This window comes from Rhinopithecus bieti, unplaced genomic scaffold (genome assembly GCF_001698545.2).
Source record: "Rhinopithecus bieti isolate Rb0 unplaced genomic scaffold, ASM169854v2 scaffold_10604, whole genome shotgun sequence".
NCBI classification, from domain to species: Eukaryota; Metazoa; Chordata; class Mammalia; order Primates; family Cercopithecidae; genus Rhinopithecus; species Rhinopithecus bieti.
The window spans coordinates 292,987-315,502 of NW_016806873.1; the positions used below are offsets into that span (position 1 = coordinate 292,987).

At 40.4% G+C, this 22,516-nt stretch overlaps 1 protein-coding gene across 8 annotated transcripts in view; it reads right to left on the reverse strand.

Annotated features, from left to right (window-relative positions):
• DCUN1D4 (defective in cullin neddylation 1 domain containing 4) overlaps positions 1–22,516 on the reverse strand; it is an 84,983-nt gene that overhangs the window by 34,114 nt on the left and 28,353 nt on the right. For 6 of the 8 annotated variants that reach the window (XR_001886756.1, XM_017878308.1, XM_017878315.1 and 3 more), the window contains 4 exons: positions 19,745–19,815; positions 19,548–19,587; positions 9,135–9,249; positions 6,066–6,157 (listed from right to left, as the gene is read on the reverse strand). Coding sequence is in view for 7 of the 8 variants with exons in the window: in XM_017878308.1 (XP_017733797.1) it covers positions 6,066–6,157; positions 9,135–9,249; positions 19,548–19,587; positions 19,745–19,815 (318 nt within the window). In the remaining variant the exon portion in view is untranslated. Of the gene's footprint in view, positions 1–6,065; positions 6,158–9,134; positions 9,250–11,031; positions 11,062–17,736; positions 18,139–19,547; positions 19,588–19,744; positions 19,816–22,516 lie in introns of those variants that run through there. The other 2 variants (XM_017878309.1, XM_017878314.1) reach the window with 2 other exon arrangements.

Here is a 22,516-nt window from a genome sequence, read left to right on the forward strand (position 1 = left end):
ATATTTTTGTATTCCTAGTTTTCTTGATTATCAGAAGAAAACCAAGTAATATTTTAGTTTTGTACATTAATACATAAACATGATAAAAGTTTCATTTGAAAATAAAAAATAAAAATGTTCCAAAAGTGAAGTTTTCCCTCTCTAACTCCTCCCTACTCTGCAGAGACAACTATTTATTAAAGAGCGTCTTTAACAACACTTCCCAAAATAAGCCATCTCATAGAATTGTATAGGCATGGAATGTATACATATTTATTTAGTGTTTCTAAGTTTGCCCAAGCAATTCTCTTTGGCCTTCCAAGTGTAAAGTAATTTAATCATTTCATCTGCAATGATCATTTCTGTCTCCTCCTTTCAAATATTTACACTCCTTTCTCTTGTCTAACAGCAGTGGCTAGTAGCTTCCAAAACAATGGCAAATAAGAGTAGTGAGAGTGGACATTCTTATCTCATTCTTGACTCATATAGGACATTTAGCATTTTATCATACAATATATTGCCTGCTTTCTTTGGTTTGAGAGTGCATATATCCACATGTGCACATTCATGTATGTATTAGACACATGACACATCAATTCATTCACATGATACAATACTCAAATAGAGAAGACACAGAGTACAATACACAGTTAAATAAGAAAGTTGCCTTCTCCGTTTCTTTACCAGATAGACATGTATCCTCCTGGACCTTTTTGCTATATATGGGCAAATATATACTAAAATGCAGTTTTCAAATTTATACATAGGTTTGTGAGGTACCTGTAACTCTACACCTTTCCTTTTTCACTGACTGTGTCTGGTAATCTTCCTGTGACAGGACCCATACATCTACTTCATTCTTCTTAGCTAATATTAATACATTTTATGTTATCCCATTGTAAGTGTATATATGTGTGTTTATTTATATGAATCAAAGTTCTTTTCATCATTCTACTACTGTAAAGTATTTAGGCTGTGAGATTAAAGAATAATTACTCTGATAAGGAAATATTCATCTATTCCTATTTTGTGTTGTTTCTAGCAACAGATACTTTTTGGTATCTACTGATATGGCTTATTGAGTAGTTGCATAGAGCTGGTGGCAAGTTACTTTGTAATTCTTTCAAAATTCTCTTTGGTTTCTATTCTTCCTGATTTAAAAAAGCTCTTTCTGTACAACTTATTTATTTTTTTTTGAGACTGAGTCTGGCTCGGTCGCCAAGGCTGGAGTGTAGTGGCGCAATCTCGGCTCTCTGCAAGCTCTGCCTCCTGGGTTCATGCCATTCTCCTGCCTCAGCCTCCCAAGTAGCTGGGACTACAGGCGCTAACCACCACGTCCAGCTAATTTTTTGTATTTTTTAGTAGTAGAGACGAGGTTTCACCGTGTTAGGCAGAATGGTCTCAATCTCCTGACCTCGTGATCCACCCACCTTGGCTTCCCAAAGTGCTGGGATTACAGGTGTGAGCCACCGTGCCCGGCCTGTGTAACTTATTCTTGAGCCTAGCAAGCCGCCTGCATTTGCCATGCCTCTGCACAGGGCTTGGGTGTTACCCGGCTTCCCCTCCCCCTCGTGCATCCTCCAACTTTGTTACCACTGTCTCTTTCTGTCAATGTTCACTATAAAGATAATGTTTCTCTACTTATTTGCCTGTTTGCCACATGGAAAAATGAACTCTGAGCACAGTGCTTCTGCTGACTGCACCCCAGACCTCAACAAAAGTCTGCTGAGGTACACTTTGCAGTGGTTATGTAAGTTATTCATGCTTTTTCTTTTTTCCCAATTTTATACAGTGTTGTTGTACTACTTATATATACACATGTCTGTGTTTTAGACGAGCAAGATTTTAGAGTATAATTTGCAATGGCATGACTGTCAAAAGTAATTATCTTATCCACAATAGGTTAAAATACAGTTTGCCAATCAACATTATTTAAATGCTACCAATAACCCTGTCATCTAACACTTTTTTTAAGAGATGGGGTCTCACTATATTGCCCAGGCTGGTCACAAACTCCTTAGCTCAAACGATCCTCCTACCTCAGCCTTCCAAAGTGTTGGAATTACAGGCGTGACCAACTGCGCCCAGCCCTAACACCTTTCTTCTCATCTTTCCCATGCACACGTTTAAATCTAGTTGTAATCACATGATTTGTTGGGATTCTAGTTGTATTTTACACTAAATTTACCTGTAGAATTAAGGTAATTGCCTCTGTCAAGCAAGCTAACAAATATGCCACTGGCTAACATAAAGTAGGTTAGAAGTGAAGTTTGAGTTTTTTTTTTTTTTAACTTATATCTAAAATAATAAGCTATAAAATGCCCTAGGTGACAAGATACTGGAGGTACATCTGCTAAGGCTGATATATTGACAATAATGCAGAAAGAAGTGGTCCTTCCACTTTCCCTGCCATCTTAAGCAGGGGCCCCTAACTAAAGGTACTTGACCTTTTCATGATGGCCCCATAATTACAGCATGCCACATCACAGAGGCAAATGGGGCCCACATGGTCTCTTTGGTAGTTTTTAACATCTCTTCCTTCGCTATCAGACTAGTTTATTATTTGTTGCAACTGTCCATGACTGACTTTATTTCTGGTAAACCAAACAATTCTGCTATAGAACTTAATCCAAAATAGACTAAGGGCCTACAGTCAGAACTTGTAGAACTACTGTGACCTATGTATGTGAGCTTTGGTATAACTGTAAAACCAATGTTGGCACCTGTGTATTTGGTTTAATTCATTATTCTTAGATACATTTCAAAAAGTGGAAGTTATTAGATAAATTATGTAAACTGGTTGTCTTCATTCTTTTTTTTTTTGAGACAGAGTCTCGCTCTGTTGCCCAGGCTGGAGTGCAGTGATGCAATTTTGGCTCACTGCAACCTCTGCCTCCTGGGTTCAAGTGATTTTCCTGCCTCAGCTTCCCGAATAGCTGGCACCTCAGGCGCATGCCACCATGCCCGGCTAATTTTTTGTAATTTTAGCAGAGACGGGATTTCGTCATGTTAGCCAGGATAGTCTCGATCTCCTGACCTCATGATCCACACGCCTTGACCTCTCAGTGTTAGGATTACAGGTGTGAGCCCCCACGCCCGGCCTGGTTGCCTTCGCTCTAATGAAACAAAATGGTTCAGATCAAGGTCTAAATAAACACTTCCCCTGAACCTCCCAGCCGATCCTTTCTAAAGTCACAGAGAGCTAAAGTACCAAAGTGTAAAAGGGAGTAAATCTACAATCAGAGAACAGGAGGGAAACCCCCAGCGAAGAACGGTTTATTTATTACATTTCTGGAGATCAGAAATTGAGCTGGTGGAGCTTTTAGAAAGTGAGAAGCTGCATTCTAGAATATGCAGTGGACGACTGGGGTTAACTGGCCAGACATAAGCTTGGAGGAGCTGGGCTCAGGCCTCAGGAGCCACCTAAAGCAGAGGGCAAGCTACAAAGTGGAACTGAGAATGCTGGAAAGAGCTGAAGGTCCATCCATGTGAAATAATCACACACCAGGCCCCTGCTGCCCCTCCACTCCACTGTCCTCCAAATTAAAAGGCAAGGAGTCAGCATTTATCCTCAGCCCAAACCAGCCTGCTCTCTTCTACGGAAAATGAACATGGCTCAAGTTCACTTATAAGCCCTCTTTGTGCTGGTATCTAGGGGGCCAGTAGTCTCACAGCCTGCTCCCACAGACTCATCCTACAGCACAACTTGTTAGTCACACTGGTTCTTCTCCCAATTCATTTTTCTTGACTAATACTGACCTACAGTTTCAGTTCATGTGGTTGAGAATACACAAAATGAAAACACATGCCAATGGGGCTTTCAGTTATTTCAAATGCCAATTATTTTCCCCACGGACAAGCTACAGCAAAAGGGGGAAAAAGAAAGGGGTGGCTAAAAATAGGAATAGTCACCTCCACACAAATTTCTTGAAGGGATGAGTTAAAACGAACGACTTAGCAGGGATTTCAAGGAACCTAAATAATGTAGCTTAATCTTTATGTCCAAAATGTCACCTTTCTGCCGTCAGAGAAAGACAAACAAGAAGAAAAGTCATCCCTTGCTACTTTCTTAGCTTCTATTATGAAAAAATCTGTTTGCTTATAAAGGAAGGTACACCAAAAGATCAGAATAACTATGCTATGGTGACGGGATTAACTGTACTTTTTCTTTGTTTAAAATTTCCTTCTTATAAAACATTTTCATAACAATAAATGTGAATCAATATAGGAAAACAAGAGATCTTCATAATCAATGTGATAAGAATATGAGAATGCTCTTCATTCATTCAGAACCTGTAAATATACAGAATACCTGGCAAAGTGTCAATTACTTTTGTTTTTTGGAGACAAAGTCTTGCTCTGTCGCCCAGGCTGGAGTGCAGTGGTACAATCTCGGCTCACTGCAACCTCTGCCTCCCAGGTTCACGTGATTCTCCTGCCTCAGCCTCCTGAGTAGCAGGGATTACAGGTGCATGTCACCACGCCCAACAAGTTTTTTTGTATTTTAGTAGAGACGGGGTTTCACCATGTTGCCCAGGCTGGTCTCGAACTCCTGAACTCAGGCAATCCTTCTGCCTTCGCCTCCCAAAGTGCTGGGATTTCAGACACGAGCCACCGCACCCAGCCGTCAATCACTTTTACTAGAAATTCTAAAGGTTTCCAAGAGATTCGGGTTCAATGAATCAAACAAATTCATGTTTAATTTGTCTGTAAACATGAAAACAGACAAATGCTAAAAGCATCTATGTGTTTGCACTAGTGTTCATGCCTCGCGAACAAAATCCAGATCAAAGTTGTTAAAGGAATGACGGAGAATTCATTAGAAAGATGTTGGGGTAGCTCACAAAAGTCCAAAGAAGAAGAACTACAGGAATCGGAACTGTAGCCTCTCAAGTCCTCCACCAGAAGAGAAAGACATGCTCCTCCCAGCTTCAGTCTGAAAACCCCTGGGAAGATCTGTCTGACTGTCCTGGTCTGGGTTATGTGCCAGTCACCTAGAACAATCTCTGTGGACAACAGGGGCAAGACTCTTATCACAAAAAGGGTTGGGTGGGAAGAGGAGAAAAATAGCCAGATCAGGCTACAGGGGGAATTCCTCATTTTGATACCAATAAAAGGGAACCAAAAAAAGTTATAAACACTATCCTGTGGAAGTACAGAAAAGGCTACTAAGTTAATTAAGGGTTTAAAAGATGTATAGAGCATGTCAGATAGAAAAGTGGAGAAAATCACTTCAGGCAAAAGCACAGGGAGTTCACTGTCTTTTATCCTGCAGATAGCAGGGATTTTTTTGGCCAGGAGATAGGGTTGGGGTTGGAGGGGAGCGGTTGGGGTTGTTAAGGAATGCATGTATGATCTGCTCAGCTTAGTTTTAAAAAAATAAGACAACAGTGGCACATGGCAGGCTGTCTGGAGAAGAGATTGATGACAGGAAAATTGGTTTGAAGGTTTCTGGAATAGCCAGTTGGTAAGTTATAAAAGAACCTGAAATAAGGTGAAAAAGAAGAAAGGTGAAAGAGTCTTCAGCTTGAGCTTGTTTGAAAATTTTTTCTTTTTCTTTTTAACACCATACAAAGTCACAATAAAAAATAAGCCCCAGGTTGCAACATTATATTACCCAACCAATTATAGTAAGTTGTAAAAAGAAAGACTAAATTTAAGACATTTTAAGTGACAAAACAAATGTTTTCTGCCAAATGATCTTTCCAAATAGAAACACTTAATATAAAGAAATTTCACTGCTCTAGGGGTTCAAAGCAGCAACGCTTATTTTAACACAGGTGCTTTGACCAATAATCACCCATTATCAGCATTCTAAATAGTTTTCCTAGCAATCCAAAGTATTTCTCCCAAGTCATTTCACGTTTTCAGTTCCTTTCTAGTGTTCTGAATTATTTGGCTTAGCTGCTAGCTATAAAAATAGGCCATTTGGTGATTTGTTAAAGCTATGTCCCTCTCTCCCTCTAATAGGGACACACACACACACACAAATTTGAAATGTATACATTTTTAAATTCTTTAATCACCTCTAAGGTACTCCTTATTGTCATAAGGATCAGTCTTAGATGATACAAATGATTACCTACCTGCATATTCATAGAACCATTCTAAGCACCTTTTACTTGAAAAGGCTTCTTCTTCAGTCTTTATTCTAGTTGAATCATATTTTCTATACACGCTAGAAATTGAAAAAGCAGTTTTAAGTTATTTAAAGATACTGAGTTCTTTTAAGTAGCAGATAATTTATATTCTTTTACCCAAACCAGACATCTATTCAGTCAGTATTTTAAGTATACTTTAAACATTTTATTTCCTGCATTTGCAGGCTTCAGCTTTTAACTACAGTGTTTAATCACAGTCACTCCTAATATAGAAGTGGTAAGCACTTAATACAAGTTTTTCTCTGATTAAGAAATAATCAGTAAGAACTGAACAGAACAGGTATTTGATATACTCCCTTCTACCTCACCAGCCAGAACTAACTACAAAATAATGGTGAGATATGGCAAGAAATGTCTAAGGTGTTTTCTGCAATTAATAAGCCTACAACTCATGTCTGACTTCTGTGTCTTACAAGTTAGGCTGGGCACAGAACACAGTCTAAGGAAGAATCTCTCAATATTAGACAACTCAAGAGAACACTAAGCAAATAAAAAGAAACATCAAATCATGTCCAAGCTTCCAGGAAAAAAATAAACTTTGATGTAAGGCTGACGAAGACAACGTCCCTTGGGTGGTTTCTTGATCAGTATAACCTTAGAAACCTCAGGAGACAGAAGTATAGAGAATCCAGCTTCTGCCTTTTTCTTCAAATTCTAGCCTTGTGGACAGCCCAGCATAAACTGGAGAACTGAATCAGGAAGCACAGCAGCCTCCTGTTGCAAGTGTGACCTTCCACAAAAATGACATACTCATAATAACCAGCGGCTGAGGAAGGTGATACTCCCTACATGGAGAGGGAAGAGGAGGCAATAGCTTTAAAATGATGATCTGGATATAAAAATTGTAAGTATATACATTTTTGTATCCCTTATTTATAAATTACCTAGTTGTGCATATAAGCATTTATAAATACAGTTTTTATTTACACAGTATGTAAGAATATGAAAATAATATTCGTTCATTCCCCAGTATATGCAGGGGACTGGTTCCAGGACCCCCACCTATACCCAAATCTGCACATACTCAAGTCCCCCAGTCAGCCCTGCAAGACCTGTGTATACCAAAAGTCAGTGCTCCACACAGGTAGGGTTTCACATCCCTCAGTGGTATATTTTCTATCTCTGCTCGGCTGAAAAAAATCCACATAAGTAGACCTGTGCAGTTTAAACTTGTATTGTGCAACAGTCAACTGTATAATTCTCTTTTATTGAACACTGATTCATGATCTAGACACTCACCTGATTATCAGTATATACCTCTGATTAGTTTCTGGGTTTTAACACCAAAAAAACAACATGGTTATAATAAGGTGTTAAGTTACCGAAACTGCAAACCAGCAGTTCTGGTTTCTATAAAAGGTAGCCATACCACCTGGAAACAAAAGTGGATACCGGCCAAGTGTTCAAACAGATATGTTCTAATTCTGGGCCCAGACATTCCTATTTCAGCTTGAAGCCTGTAACTGGTCAATAACTTGGAGACGCTATATTAATTATTGAAAAATACATAAAAAAGAACCAAGAGCATACAATGGAATACCATTCAGCAAATAAAAGGAATGAAATACTGATATATGTTATTTCAAGCAAGAATCTCAAAAACATCCTGCTTAGTTAAAGAAGCGAGACGCAAAGAGCATATCCATAAAAAGGAAATCTGTCGAGACAAAGTAAATTAGTGGTTGTCTGGGGCTGGGAGTGACTGAATGGGGATTAGGGATCTTACTGGGATAATGGAAATGTTCTATAACTGGTTTGTAGCGATGGTGTGCACAACTCAGTTAACTTAATAAAAATCACTAAACTGTGCACTTAAAATGGATGAACTTTATGGTATGTAAATAAAGTTGTTTATAAAAGAAAGGGCAAGAATGAAATTCAGAAACTGCAACTATACTGTCAGTTTCAAATCTGGCTTTATCATACTATATTTTATTAGACTATGGTGAGAAAATACTAAATACTATAAAGTCACAAAATGTTGTGTGATTGTCAGAATTTAACAATTCTGATAGTAACATCCATACCACCAAAAGAGTATCAAAGTAGCCTGCCTTCGTAAGGTTGAAAAACCACTGGCCTAAAGATTGCTGGTGATTATTTTCTAAATCACTACTAGCTTCTTTTAGGTAATATTTTCTATTCATTTGAGATATAAACAGTGACATTATTTTTACATTTTCAGAGTCTTTCTTATTCCTCTGAGTTGTAGCATACAAAGAATCACAGCACAAAAGAAACAGAAAAATCCCACTTAAATTCCCTGGATTAACAGATGTGGAAATTCAGGCCCATTAGTGATGTGACCCACAAAGCCAGAATGGTGAAAGATGGAGAAAGGTAGAAAAGACTAGATAATGATGTTCGTTCATTGTTTCTAAAACAAGGAAGAAAAAACTACTTACTAGATTTAGGGTGAAACAATAAAGATGTTTGAAATAAAAGAATCTAACACGCCCTTGGAGTTACCAAAATTAGCAAGTTCACTTATCTGAAAGAGAAGCAATTTAAAGAGTCTTGTTTTTCACAGTTCTATCAAATTCTCATCCATAGTGGGAATAAACCTCAGCTTAGCTGATATTCTGGACAGGCACAGACCATTAAGTACAGGCAGATCTCTCCAGCTCTGTGGTTGAAGTGAATGAGTGAGACCCGTTTAAAGAACAAGAGACCAATTCTGTGGTCCTCAGCAGGCACAGACAGTGAGGCTTTAAAAGGAAAGAAATCAACTCTGCACCAGTTTTGGGTGATCAATGGATTAAGATAAAATTTTAACTTCTAAGAATTCAAATTACCAAATTTGTTTTTTTGTTTTTAAATTAAAACACAAAATAAACGTGATCAAATAATTACATTTTGAAAAATCGACTGGCAAAGCCAAAACAATATTCCACTTGACATTTGCACACTTAGAAGACCCACACTAAATTAGGTAAAAATGTGCATCTTCGACATATGTATCACTGATTCTGATCTACTGTCTCTACATCATACCTATCATGTCTACTTTTCTTGGCAGATAAATCATCTCCAGAGGCAGGTCTTCTCTTTTTCCTTGGTGGCATCACTTTATTAAAGCAGTCTGAAGAACTGCAAGACCGCAGACTTCCTACAAAACAAATTCAAAGAGCACAAAATTAAGGTATGCCACATCCTAACTTCGCACTTCCAAAGAACAGTATTGCTAAATTAAACACTTCCACAGCTTGTATTGTAAAGAATTTAGATGTTAAAGAAAAGATGGGCTTTCAGTTCCTTTTTGAAAAAAATGTTATGGTCAAGAAATAAACCTAGTGATGACACAAATAAGTTAATATGTCCACCAACCCAAATCACACCAGAAATAGAAGTTATGATAATTTCAATTTACTCTCCAAAAATACTAATTTAAGTCATTTAACCTTTCTGTTTCTCCTATGTCAATGTTCTCTCAAAACGAACTACAGAGGTATCTCATGTACACACTTCATGAAACAAGGTCAGCTCAACGAGTAACCCTGACTCTAAAATACACATAGGCACAACAGTCCCAGTACTCTTAACCTTCAAGAGATACCTGATTTTAAAAAACACATGATTTGGAATTTTTTAGGCAGAAGTCTGACATGACCTTCAGCAAAATGTCCACAACAATTTTGTTTATTTCTGCCACTTGAAGATTTTGCCATGTTCAGTCAGGGTTTTCAGTAAGGAAACATAACTTGCATTTGGTAACTGTCTGACATTAAAATGTAATAACAGATAATAATAGCCTCTGAACACTTACGGAGGCGGAGGGGGGTTAGGTAAATGGCAAAGGTCTTGCTTCAGGCCGTCTTAAATTATAAATTACAAGACAACTATAAGATGATTAAAATACCTCATCTTGGTACAAATGCCCTCAAATATATTATGTCATTTGGTTCCTACAATAATCATGAATGATAGGCAGGGCAAAGATAATTATTTCTACTTAACAGACAGGGAAAACTAAGGCTTAGACATTAGAGTGACCTCCTGAGGTCTTAGGAGTGAGAAGTGGTGAATTCTGAATCCCATGCCTTTCTTCCTTGCACAAGCCCTTGGCTGAAGGCCCACGGCTCTCAGGGAGTGATGAGGACAAGACAGCGTGAAGGGTGCTGGGGACTGAATGATCTGCAGTCAATGAGTGAGTTCCAGTTCTTTACCTATGGGGTTCTGTCAGTCACTAACCTACCTGGGGTCTCTCATTCACTATTTGAAGAATGAGAATTGTTATATAGCTACGTCTCAGGATTTTTATGAAGGAAAAAAACATCCATTCAGTAAGTGTTTAGGCGCCAAGTGCTGTGTTCAGGTGTTGCTGAAATAAAGAAATTGGTTCCGAGCAGCACCGTGGAAGGAGGCATGCGCACTGATCTCATGGCGGCCTTCAGCATTCACTGAACTCTCAGGACACGATTCACCAGCATGTAACATATTTTAACAAACAGGGAAATCAAAGCAGAGACAGATTAAGTGACAGCTGGAAAGCAGCACGTAAAGCCAAGGTATGAATCCAAGCAGCCCAGCAGCAAAGCCCAAGCTCTCAGCCACCATTTGCTGCCACCTCTATGAGGCCACAAAAGCGGAAACCGAGAAGCAGAGAACTAAGGACAGAGCCCTGGGAAAAGAAAGTAAAACCTAGGCAGGGAGGAAATCCAGGAGAGTGTCATGTCCCGGAAGCCAAAGGAGGAGAGCATGCTTTGAGAAGGGAGTGTCCAATTGCAGCACAGAGGTCAACTCAGCTAAGGAGTGAAGGCACACATGAGATTCAGCAATCAAGTACAGTGTCCATGGATTGGTGGGAGTGCAGGCCAGATTGCAACGGGCTGCGGAGAGAAGTGAGGTGAGGAAGTGGACACAGTGAATGTGAACAGCTCTTTCCAGATACCTGGTCTGAAGGCAGAGAGAGCTGTCAACAGCCAACAGTCACAACCCTGCTAAGAGCAATGATCAGAGCTGAAACCCAAATCCCAGTTCATATCTGGGTTTCTATCACTGTGCTAAGTTCCTGGGGTGACATGCTTCAGCAACGTAACAGTCCAAAGCACCTTTTCCATTATAAACTGTGATTCTAGCTCAGATGAGGGTCCTTCCCAGACCCCAGTCTTGGACAGTGCCCAGGCTCAAGGATCCTGCCTGCTCCAGCAAAAAACCAGTTCAGGTCTAAACAGATGACCCTCAGTCAACATTCCTGGGGACCCAACCAGGCTCTTTCCTTCCAAGGATAGGAGTAGAGGGCTCTTCAGAGACACTAGGCACTCCCATATCTCTCTTCCCACACCTGCGATGAGAACTGGAAAAGAAAGAGTCAGGGAGAGTGCTGCCCACCACCCCACACACCCCATTCATCTTCCCTGTAAAATGTTGCCCCGTTCACAAACACCACTAAAGCATACTAAAAGGTCCAAAGAATTGCAGTGACCCAAGCTTCTGCAGATTGCCAACATACAAAAACAAAGATTTATTCATATCTATTAATGTCCTAGGGCAGAGCTTGCAGAATGAAAAACATGCCCTGCTCAGCTGTAAAGCGTGTTATACTGCCCAGAAATGAAGAGTCTATCCTGATCCTCAAGGCTGGCGTCTCCCTCCTTAGTGGTATATGTGGGAAGAAAAGACATTTTCTTCCAGTAGCAGTCATGGTTTGGTTCCCAGCTTCTGGTCTATCAGTAACCCCTCCCCTTCCACATGTGCAGAACACAGAAGAAAATGCATTTGTCTCCTCAATGCATAAGAAAAGGAACACTTTAAAATAATGTCTACACCAATATTCACCAATAAAAGTTCATTCATTAGCTCCTCTACCACCTGCTTCTTTCTAGACACACACTGGTACAACATTTGGTTTCCACTGAATCCTACTTGTCAAGATTAGCATGTTTTTGATAAATACACAAACATCATAAGTTAACTAACATTTTCAGCTTTCTCTTATGTTTCTTTCTTATTGATAAATGCTTTCTATTAAAAGTTTCACAAATACTTTTTTCTTGTGTCTGTGGAAAACTTACTCATCTTTGAGATTCAAATCATCCCAGATGAGCAAGTGATCTGTCATTTATTAAATTTTTTATCTCCTAAGAGGCATGACTTTTTTTTTTTTTTTTTGTAAATCTCTTCACTCTAATCATTAGCATAAGCAAGTGACAGTTAAGGGGTCATTTTTTCACAAAGAAACTGTGTCTATCCACCTGCCCCAACAGTCATCTAAGTTCAGGCACTGACTCGCTGACTCTCACACAGCTGGCTGACAAGGAAGATGAGGCAAACTCAGACCCAGGAAAGGGAAGGGAATTGACTGAGTACCACACAGCACAGCTGGTCAAGGTAAGAGTTTTCCTGGAACCCATTCAGGCTACAAAAAAAGCAACTTTTTAATGCTTGGGAAAACAACTTTACTTAAAATAGTAATTTGCCAAAGTGAACGAAATCAACAAAATACACAGAAAACACCCAATTCAAGTCTGTTTGCCCCAAATCTGCTCCCCTAATAGTTGCAGGGATCCCAACTAAGCAAGAGCAACAACTAGGATTTCTCGAGTGTACGTACAATGGCACATACTGCTTTGCCGGGTCCTGCTTGGTTCACTTTGTGCACACTCAGCAGCTAATACAGTATCTTATTACAGTAATAATAAGATACATCCATTACTGAGTCATATGGTAGACTCTCAATAAATATTTGTTGAATAAATGCTCCTAAAACGTGTATAAATCAGATTCTGCTAAAGGAAAAAAAAAAAAAGTACATTTCCAGAGACTTAAAACACCTATGAGTAAATAAAACACCATCATTTCATATTTATTCTCCCTGTGTCACGAACTTTAAGTTTCTGAGCAGATAGGATTTTTTAAAAGACATATTCAATGAATGTTTGCTTCTTAAAATAACTCTGTGATGTTTTATGATTAAAATACTTAAATAGAAATAATTTCTACAAATTTGTATTTATTTGTACCATTAAATTTAGACTTCACTGACTCAGAACTTGTATCTTTGCATTACTTGACTTTACAAGTTTATCTTTAAGCTACAAAAAATATACAAATAACATAAACAAGAATGTTATGGAATATTTATCTGCTTCAGAATATGAGCTATTTTAAGCATTTTAAAGTACCTACTTAGGTACAAACATCTGGCATTAGAGGTAGAAGCAAGACATTAAGGCTGATGTTTTAGTGAATCTGAAATCAATCCTCCTATCATTAGAAGCTCTTTCTTAATGTTTTGGTGTTACATGACACTTAGGAAAGCAATCAAAATTGTGTGCAATTTTTGTCCAAAGATTACTGTTTAAGTTCAGGTTCATTTCTTTTGGATTCGGTGTTTCAAGAGAACAAATTAAATATTTTTTAACGGACCCCATCTGATTTCAAATAAATCAGTCAATGAATATAGCTTTTCTTCCCACATTAATCAGAAATACTGCCAACATTTTTTCAACAGGTCTATCCTAGTATTTACGACAGAAAGTCCATTTTAAAGGGCAACTTGAGTTCATCTGGTTCAGACTAAAGGCCCTTTATCATCTATCCAGCTTGCTATTTTCATAATAATTTAATTACGTAGCACATTTTTCTTAACGAATAGTGCCTAAATATGTGCTTCACTTCCTTTTTTTTTTTTTTAATCTTTCTGCTCCGTGGTCCTCAAGTAAAAAAGAATACAAGAGGTCTACAAAACTAGAGAATATTTTTTACTTCTCCAAACTTAATACAAATAGATGTGCCAATACAAAAATCTCACTGTCTCATGTTTCATTTTAGTGAGCTGATTGTATCATAGCCTTGTTTCATTTACTAACATTTTACAGAGTTCATTCTGCCACTTCAGTACTTTCTATATAGCTATTTCACCTCACTTTTCATTGAACAATGTCACAAAGATAGTTATTTAAGTTGATAAATAGATTGCCTCTTAAGATCTTACCAGTAGCTAATATTTTTATTTCATTTTCTTGAACAGATCATTGAACTGCTAAAGACAAAAGAATTTTTTCCTCTCTTTAAATACTTCTGACATCCATCATCATCCTTACTCATTTATTTATTTATTATTTATCATTTTTTATTTGAGATGGAGTCTCTCTCTGTAGCTAGGCTGGTGTGCAGGGGCGTGAGCTCAGCTCACTGCAACCTCGGCCCCCCGGATCCAGGTTCAAGCAATTCTCCTGCCTCAGCCTCCCGAGTAGCTGAGATTACAGGCATGCACCACCATGCCCAGCTAATTTCTGTATTTTTAGTAGAGATGGGATTTCACCATGTTGGCCAGGCTGGTCTTGAACTCCTGACCTCGTGATCCACCAGCCTCAGCCTCCCAAGGTGCTGGGATAAGAGGCATGAGCCACCGCACCTAGCCTGATTGGCTTTTTAAAATTCACTACTATTTTGTGCTCCTTCTCCAAAAGTAGCCACTAATTCATTCTCTCTTTTTCCTTTTGGTGGGATGAAGACTGGGACACATAAAAGAAAGGCGTGAGAGGAGGCAGAGCAAGAAGATACCCAACCTCTGTGACGTAGGTTTGGCTCTTCTGCACACAGTAGCATTGCCCAGACTACTGTTAGGTCGAGAGACTCATAGAAGTACTACAATGACTCAATTTTCTCAGATTTCTAAACATCATAGATTTTATGTTGCTCAGTTTTTAAAGTATACTCCGTTGGGTACAGGAATCACAAGTGATGCTATAACCAGATGGGAAATGTTAATGAAGTTGACTACTCCAAGAAATTACTAACACTAACTGACATTGACTGGGCACTTACAAGGTACCAGGCAATAAACCAGCACGTCATACTGATGGCAGCAGCAGCCGTCTGGAGCAATCACTGCCATGAGGTGGGCTGCAGTGGAGGAGGAGCAGCAGGTGCTGCACACTCCACGGAGCTGGGAACAGGCAGGAGCCCCACCCCGTTCTGAGCTGTGGGGGCAGGAGTCTCGCCCTTCCAGGTACAGCTGCAGCCGCCCAACCATGGCTGCAGACCCAGGCATCCCTGCACTCTCAGGGACTGGGAAAGCTCCCTGCCCCCACAGCCTCAGAAGCGACTGCTTCTACTTCCTGGCATCTCCCCACTCCAGGTGCCTTGTCCAGTATCAGAATAAAGTTGAGGCTGAGCCCAGGCACTGTTGTGACCTAACCAGGTGTGCATATGCTTGGGGCAGCACTAACACACCAGCCCCCTGCCGCCTCAGCCCCCTTCAAACTTTGGGCACCAACAAGCATGAAGGGGAGGCTGGGGGGGGTTTCTGAGAGCAGCTTGGCGCAGACCTACAGGTGCCGCTTGGCACAAACAGCCTGAGCGCCAGGTGCACCATGGATGGCAGGCTGATGGCAGCAGGAAGCAGACAGGCTTCTGGGCAGAAAGGGGTGGGTCTCTGGTAAATCCCCACCTTCAAGCCCGGAATGGCCTGAAGCCTGGAGGCTGGGCTGCCAGTTCCAGGGACTAGAGTGAGAACTTCTTGTGCTTTTTCCAGGCCAGCTCATGGCCGCCCATGGACCAATCAGTACATGCTTTTTCCCCTCTGAAGCCCATTAAAAATCTCAGACTCTGCCAGACTCAGGCAGAGGACAGGACAACCTGCCTGCAGATAGGAGCTACTCACTCCAGGTCTCCTCTCCGCTGAGGGCTGCATAGATGTCAGAATGACCTGCCTGCAGAAAGGAGCTACCCACTTTGGGTCTGCTGAGAACTGTTCTGCCACTCGATGAAGCTCCTCTACACCTTGCTAACCCTCTAGTTGTCTGCATACCTCATTCTTCCTGGATGTGGGACAAGAACTCAGGTTCCGCCAAATGGCAGGACTAAAAGAACTGTAACACAAACAGGGCTGAAACACACACCTTGCCACTTGCCACATTGTGGGCGGTGAAGAGAGAAGAGCTGCAGCCCTTTGGGGAGCTCAGACCCAGGGGCTCCTTGAGCCAGGGCTGTGACACCCTCTTTGGGGTTCTGTGGTTCCTAGAATCTCCAAGCTTCTGGGCGCCACCTTGTTCCCCTCGTCCAGGTGCAGGTGCATGCAGTACGTCTGGTCCAGCTGCAGCCTCGCACAGAGCTGGTGCCTGTACTGGCGCCCGTGCTGGCACCTGGCGCTACTTGCCCCACTGCAGCAGCCAGCATTCCTGGCTGTGGGCAGTGATTGGACCGGGTGCTCGCTCGCTCACACTGCTCGCCACTCCATGCCTAACTCGCACTTGGCAGGTGTGGGATCCAGGCCAGTAGTGCGAGCTGAGTGCAGCCTGCCTGGCCAAGTGGGTGGAAGGAGCCCAGTAGATATAGGCAATACTCAGGCAGAGGGTGCCACCAGCCACAGAATTTTCTGGCTGGCGAAGCAACACCCAAGAATCCCATGAAAAGTACTCCCAGTATTGGACATATCCACTGTAACCAAAGCAAAAGTGGAGGCATGAGTCCAAGTATACTTTCATTTAACTGAATTTCAACTGCCACACTTTGGGTTAAATATTTACATGCAAAATTACTATAGTAACAATAATTATCTAATTCAAAGTTCAAAAGTAACTATTAAAACTGGTCCAAAAGTTATATTCCTGCATTACTGGCGGTGGCTAAAAGTTAAACACATACTTGTACATAAATCAACAGAAGGAAGGAACATATTATAAAATATCCATTGATTGGAAAATTACACAGCCATTAAAAAAGAAAGCAGATACTTTATAAATGTGTTAATATGAAAAGATCTCGAAGACAGTATATACTGAGTGAAAAAGCGGCAAATATAAATATACACTTGTATTTAAGGAAAAAATACATCATCATCATCATTTAGTTAACAAACAGAAGAAACTTAAGTTACCTCTGGAAAGTCAAACGTGGACTACTAGTGGGGGATGGAAGCTAGGGGTGATAAACTGGGACAGAAATCTTCACTTTTTTATATTTTTTCAATACTTCTTTCAAAACCACATGGACATACTGCTTTTAAAATTATTAAATAAATTGATTTTGACTGTCCTTGAGTTGATCTATATTTGCCAAGACGGAAGGATCAGGTGAAGGGACCCTTAGTACCCCTGAACTCCTAGAAACTCCTGGCGCAGTCTCTGCCCCTCTGTCTCACTCCTTTCCCCTGGAAGGAGTAGTACCTGATCCAAGTGCTGAGAGACTGAATGAGCAAAGAGCCTAACCCCTCGAACTCCCTTTCAGATCTGCCTGCCAGTGGAGCAAGCTGAAAGTCATAATGCAGGGTGTGAAGGGTCACCAGGTGTGCTGGCTTGTGCTTATGTAGTTGTGACAGTGATTCAGGTGAAATGCTGAAAGTCCTGTGCATTCTTGCTGCACATCTAAGTTGTGTTTTCAAAAAACACTGTTACTTCAGTCTCCATCTTACACCTAATTTTCAATTGATTTTGAACCAATTTAGAGGAGAAGGTGGGGACAGTCCTAAATCTCAACAGCCCCCAAAATGCACCATTATATGAAAAAGGAAAACACACTATAACATGTACAGTATGATGATATCACTGATGCTAAATAAAAAACCACTACTATAAACATACATGCATGCATACAAATGTGAGAAAGGATCCTGTACCCTCTCATTCCCTCGGCTCTCCCCTTCGCTTACCTTCTTGTACTGCCATGCCCTTCTCTAAAGAGATACCTGCCATTTCCCCCAGCAAGCTCTCTGGCCTGTGGAGGAGGTCAGCATGCAGCTCTGCCTTGCCCAACTCTCCAAGCATACCACAGCCTGACCTGAAGGCCTGCACAGGCTGCAGGCTATGACCTGTACAGTGCCTATGATATAATACCACCTATGGAGAAAGTTCTTGCGAACAGACATTTAGATAGCTCCTCCTTCCAGGTGTTGTGGAAGAGTAGGTCCACACTGGCTTCACTGCAAAACACTTTATAGATGTAGGAGGTGGTGTCATAGAGGAAGATTACAGAGGAAATGTTGGTGCTGTACTGTTTAATTTTGGTAAAGAAAAGTCTGAAGTCAAAAAAGGTGATTGAACTGCACTTCATCTGTGAACAAATTATTTACCCAGAAATAGAAGTTCAAAGCTTTGGATGATACTGAAAGAGGTTCAGAAGGTTTGGGTTCCACTGGAAAGAATTAACACTTATGCTAAGAATAGAAAATAAGAAATTATACCTTTTTCTTAACAAATAAAGAGTTTTTGCTTTGAAAAAAAAGTCTGAAAGAACCAATGTTAAACCGTGTGCTGGCAGATAGTGATAGGATTAGAAGACATAAAAGACAACTGTCACTTTTCACTCTATTTACTTTTGTGCTATTCAAAATTCCCCAACAAGCACTGCTATGGCCTCAATGTTTTTGCCCATCCAAAATTCACATGCTGAAATCTAACCCTCAGTCTCTTAGTATTAAGAGGCAGAGTTGGGAGGCAATTAGGTCAGGAAGGTAGAGCCCGCATAAATGGAATTAGTGGCCTTACAGAAGAGGTGTGAGGAAGGTGCCTGCCGCTTCTGCCATGTTAAGCTGCAGTGAGCAAGAGGCACCATCAGTGAGGAACAGACCCTCACCAGACACAGGATCTGCTGGTGCCTTCACTTTAAACTTCCCAGTCTCCAGAACCATGAACAATCAAGTTCTATTGTTTATAAACTACCCAGTTTAAGGTATTTGTTACAGCAGCCCAGACTAAGACAAATTTCAATTTATCTATTACTATGGCCATTTTCAAACACTTTAAAATGTGTTTTAATAATTTTTGCTGGGAGTTTAGTAACTATAGATCAAATGCAAGTTTCTGAACTTTATGATTACTAACAGTTGAGAGAAGTGGTTCTCAAATTGTGGTCTCCACACCAGCTCCATCAGCACCACATAGGAGCAAACTCTGGGGCCCCACCCCAAGTCTACAGAACCAGAAACTCTGGGGTGGAACCTAACATCTGTACTTTAAACAAGGCCTCCCCGCAGGTGATTATAATGCCAGTTAAACTCTGAGAACCACAGACTTAGAGGACACCTTATACTAACCAAGCTTCAATTTTCCGATTCCTAAATCCTCAGTAACTATAAACACATACATACATACACATTAAATCATTTTTCAGCTCAATTTCTCAAATATTTGTGGAATACCTTCCAAACTGCATTACTGTAGCACCTTTTTAGTATAAATGAAAATACTGTAGTAGAGAAAAAATGGTATCTTGAAACAACTATTCAAGAAAATCCCGAGCCTCTTTAAAGGCATTAAAAGTGCTCCCAGAAGAGATTTCTTACTGGGAAGAAGCTATAACATGGCTGCCTTCATTACTCCCTGAAAAACAACCTCAGCCAAGGAACAACTTGTTAATGGAGTACATTATGACAATACAGTGCATTCATAGCTAGTATTTCTCTTTCCTAATTTTATATTAAGAAGTTATTTAAAATTAAGTAGTGTTAGCATTTACAGATACCTGTTTGGTGATCGTCTTGGCCAATGTCTTCTGTTAGGTTCTGAAAGAAATATGTTCGTTATTATCAAGAAATCACACAGTTAGCATTTTGATAAACTGATACCCTAGTATCTAGAATCTAAATTTTTATCAAATACTCTTACACAAAATGACTACTTTAAACAGTTGGTAATTTTGTCTTTAAAAGAATGACTTACCAGCTTATTAAGGGTGTGGTAGATCTTATGAATATTTGCCAATGTTGAGAGATGAGAGTTCAGCTGAAAATCTTGAAAAGAAAAAGGAAACATGTCAGCTTCATTTATTTCCAATACCGTAAAAAAAAAAAAAAAAACAACTCAGAAAACAAGCAAATGTTTTGATATAATTAAATACTATCTCAAATAACTTGACACTAAATTGTTTTAAAAACATGCAATTAGTGACCTACCTCCTAGAAATAGTCTGACAACAAAGTTAAATTCCCAACCAAGGCCGGGCGCGCGGTGGCCTCAGCCTTGTTAATCCCACATTTTGGGAGGCCGAGACCGGGCGGATCACGAGGTCAGGAGATCGAGACCATCCCTGGCTAACACCGGTGGAAGCCCCCCCCCCCCCCCCCCCCCCCCCCCGTCTCTACTAAAATACAAAAACCAGCTGGGCGAGGTGGCGGGCGCCTGTAGTTCCAGCTCTCGGGAGGCTGAGGCAGGAGAAATGGCGTAAAACCCAGGAGGCGGAGCTTGCAGTGGCTGAGATCTGGCCACTGCACTCCAGTCCGGGCGACAGAGTGAGACTCCGCCTCAAAAAAAAAAAAAAAAAAAAAAAAAAAAAAATTCCCACCAAATGTTAAAGTTTCATGAAATTTTCATGTGAATTCTAAAGTAAAACAAAAAATAATTCAGTAGTTGTAAAATCCTGTCAGCAGTGAACTTGAACTTAATAGAAAGACATCAATGTTAGCATATTAAACAAATCATAAAAACAGATTAGTCTCAAATGAAATGTTCACTTTCCCCTCTCTTCTCTAGAATTACTGGTATAATTAAGTAAGCTCATGGCAAGAAAATGATAGAAAAGCATCTCATTAGTATTTCTTTTTCTTTCTTTTTTTTTTTTTTCGAGACAGGATCTCACTATGTTGCCCAGGCTGAAGTGCAGTGGTGCAATCATGGTTCACTGCAGCCTCAACCTCCCAGGCTCAAGTGATCTGCCTGAGCCTGCAGGGTAGCTGGGACTACTAGTGTGCACCATCATGCACGGCTAATTTTTCTTTTCTTTTTTTTCTTGTAGAGACAGGATCATTCTATGTTTCCCAGGCTGGTCTTGAACTCCTGGGTTCAAGTGATCCTCCTGCCTCAGCCTCCCAAAATGTTGGGATTAAAGGTGTGGGCCACCACACGCATCCTCAACTTCAAGTAAAGTATGTTTGCATACATATTAGGCAATAAAAATGTAAGCTGAAAGTTTATTAATAATTTCATATGTAAGCACCACCGGAAGTATTTTCATAAAATATCAGGATTTACATTAGTTCCTTCTTTCCTATTAGTAAAGGTTAGTATGAAAATGACCATGAAAAGATATTGTAACCCTCCAAGTTATACTATTCTGAGGGAAAGAAAGAAAAAAAGCACCCTTTACTGAAACATTTTATTTAGGACACGTATCAGATCCAAAGAACAGACCCAAAGAGCAGGTGCTACAACATCAGGCGTCTGTGCGTGGGCTGGATCCTCTGGGCTGCTACTCTGAACCCTGAAAGCAAGCTGGCTTCCCTGTTCACAGTTAGAAAGCTTTACTTTCTCTTCTAAAGCTTGTTGGGCATCCAGTTCTGAGTAGGTCTGCAGGGCAGAGGGGTTGGCAGAAGCAGAGCCCCTGACATTCACATGCGGTGTCAGGAACAGCAGGCCATACCTGTATACATACACGTGCATGTGCACTGTTCACAGTCATAGCCATCTAGAATGCTACCAAAAACCAGTGTTTTGTGCTGAGAGACAGCCAGAGCAGGGCCTCAAGCTCTAAATGGCCCTCCAATACAGATATGCATGAATTTCTTAGCATCCGAATAGCCTAGCCATGCTTAAGGTAAATGATGACATAATGTGGCTCAGAATATGGATTTTTCATCTAAATACAACTGCACAGAGGTTTAGAAAAGTATGTGCATTGTATACTTATTTATTTACATTTATATTTACTAAACAAGAACAGGGGTAGAAGCTAGAAGCAACAACCCTCTCGCCAGCAAGAGGCATCTCAGGACCAGCAAGAGGTGCTGAGGAGCTTGAACATCCAACTCTTGCACCTCCACCTGATCTACTACCAAGCCGTAGCCCCTTTTTTGTACTCTCTCAGATTAAATATAGGAAGACAAATGATACATTACATTATCACCTTAAAATATGAAGTTAAACTCTTGGGCTACCAAAAGACAAAAGCAAAACAGAAAATTTTAGGCTCTGCATTCTCTTTTCACTGAGGACAAGGGAGGGGATAGAAAAAGGGGCTTGCTAAAAGCTATTCCAGCAATGAAGTCTCTTCTAACTCTCCAGGCTATGCTTTTGTCATTTCACCACCCTGCTGTTAATTCAACTCCCAAAATTTCCATAAGAGAATCTAAATAAACCAAAACTGTTGTATCTTTCTCCCTCCTTTACATAAATATGGAAGAAGTAGACAAGACAAGAAACAAGTTATCCTCAATCTGGAATTCCAGGACTTTCGTGGGCTGGGCCCAACTCATATTCCAAACATCTTCACCACCCCACTCCACAAAACCCTTCCTTCCAACCCTATATTCTGCTCACTGCCCTTCCTACACACAAGAGAATTCAAATGTGTGCACACACATGCACGCACACACACACACACACACACAACCACTTTATTCCTGTCAAAAATCCACTTTGCTTCACAACCTGAGTCTGGAGTCTTTTTATTTATTTATTTATTTTATTATCCTTTAAGTTCTAGGGTACATGTGCATA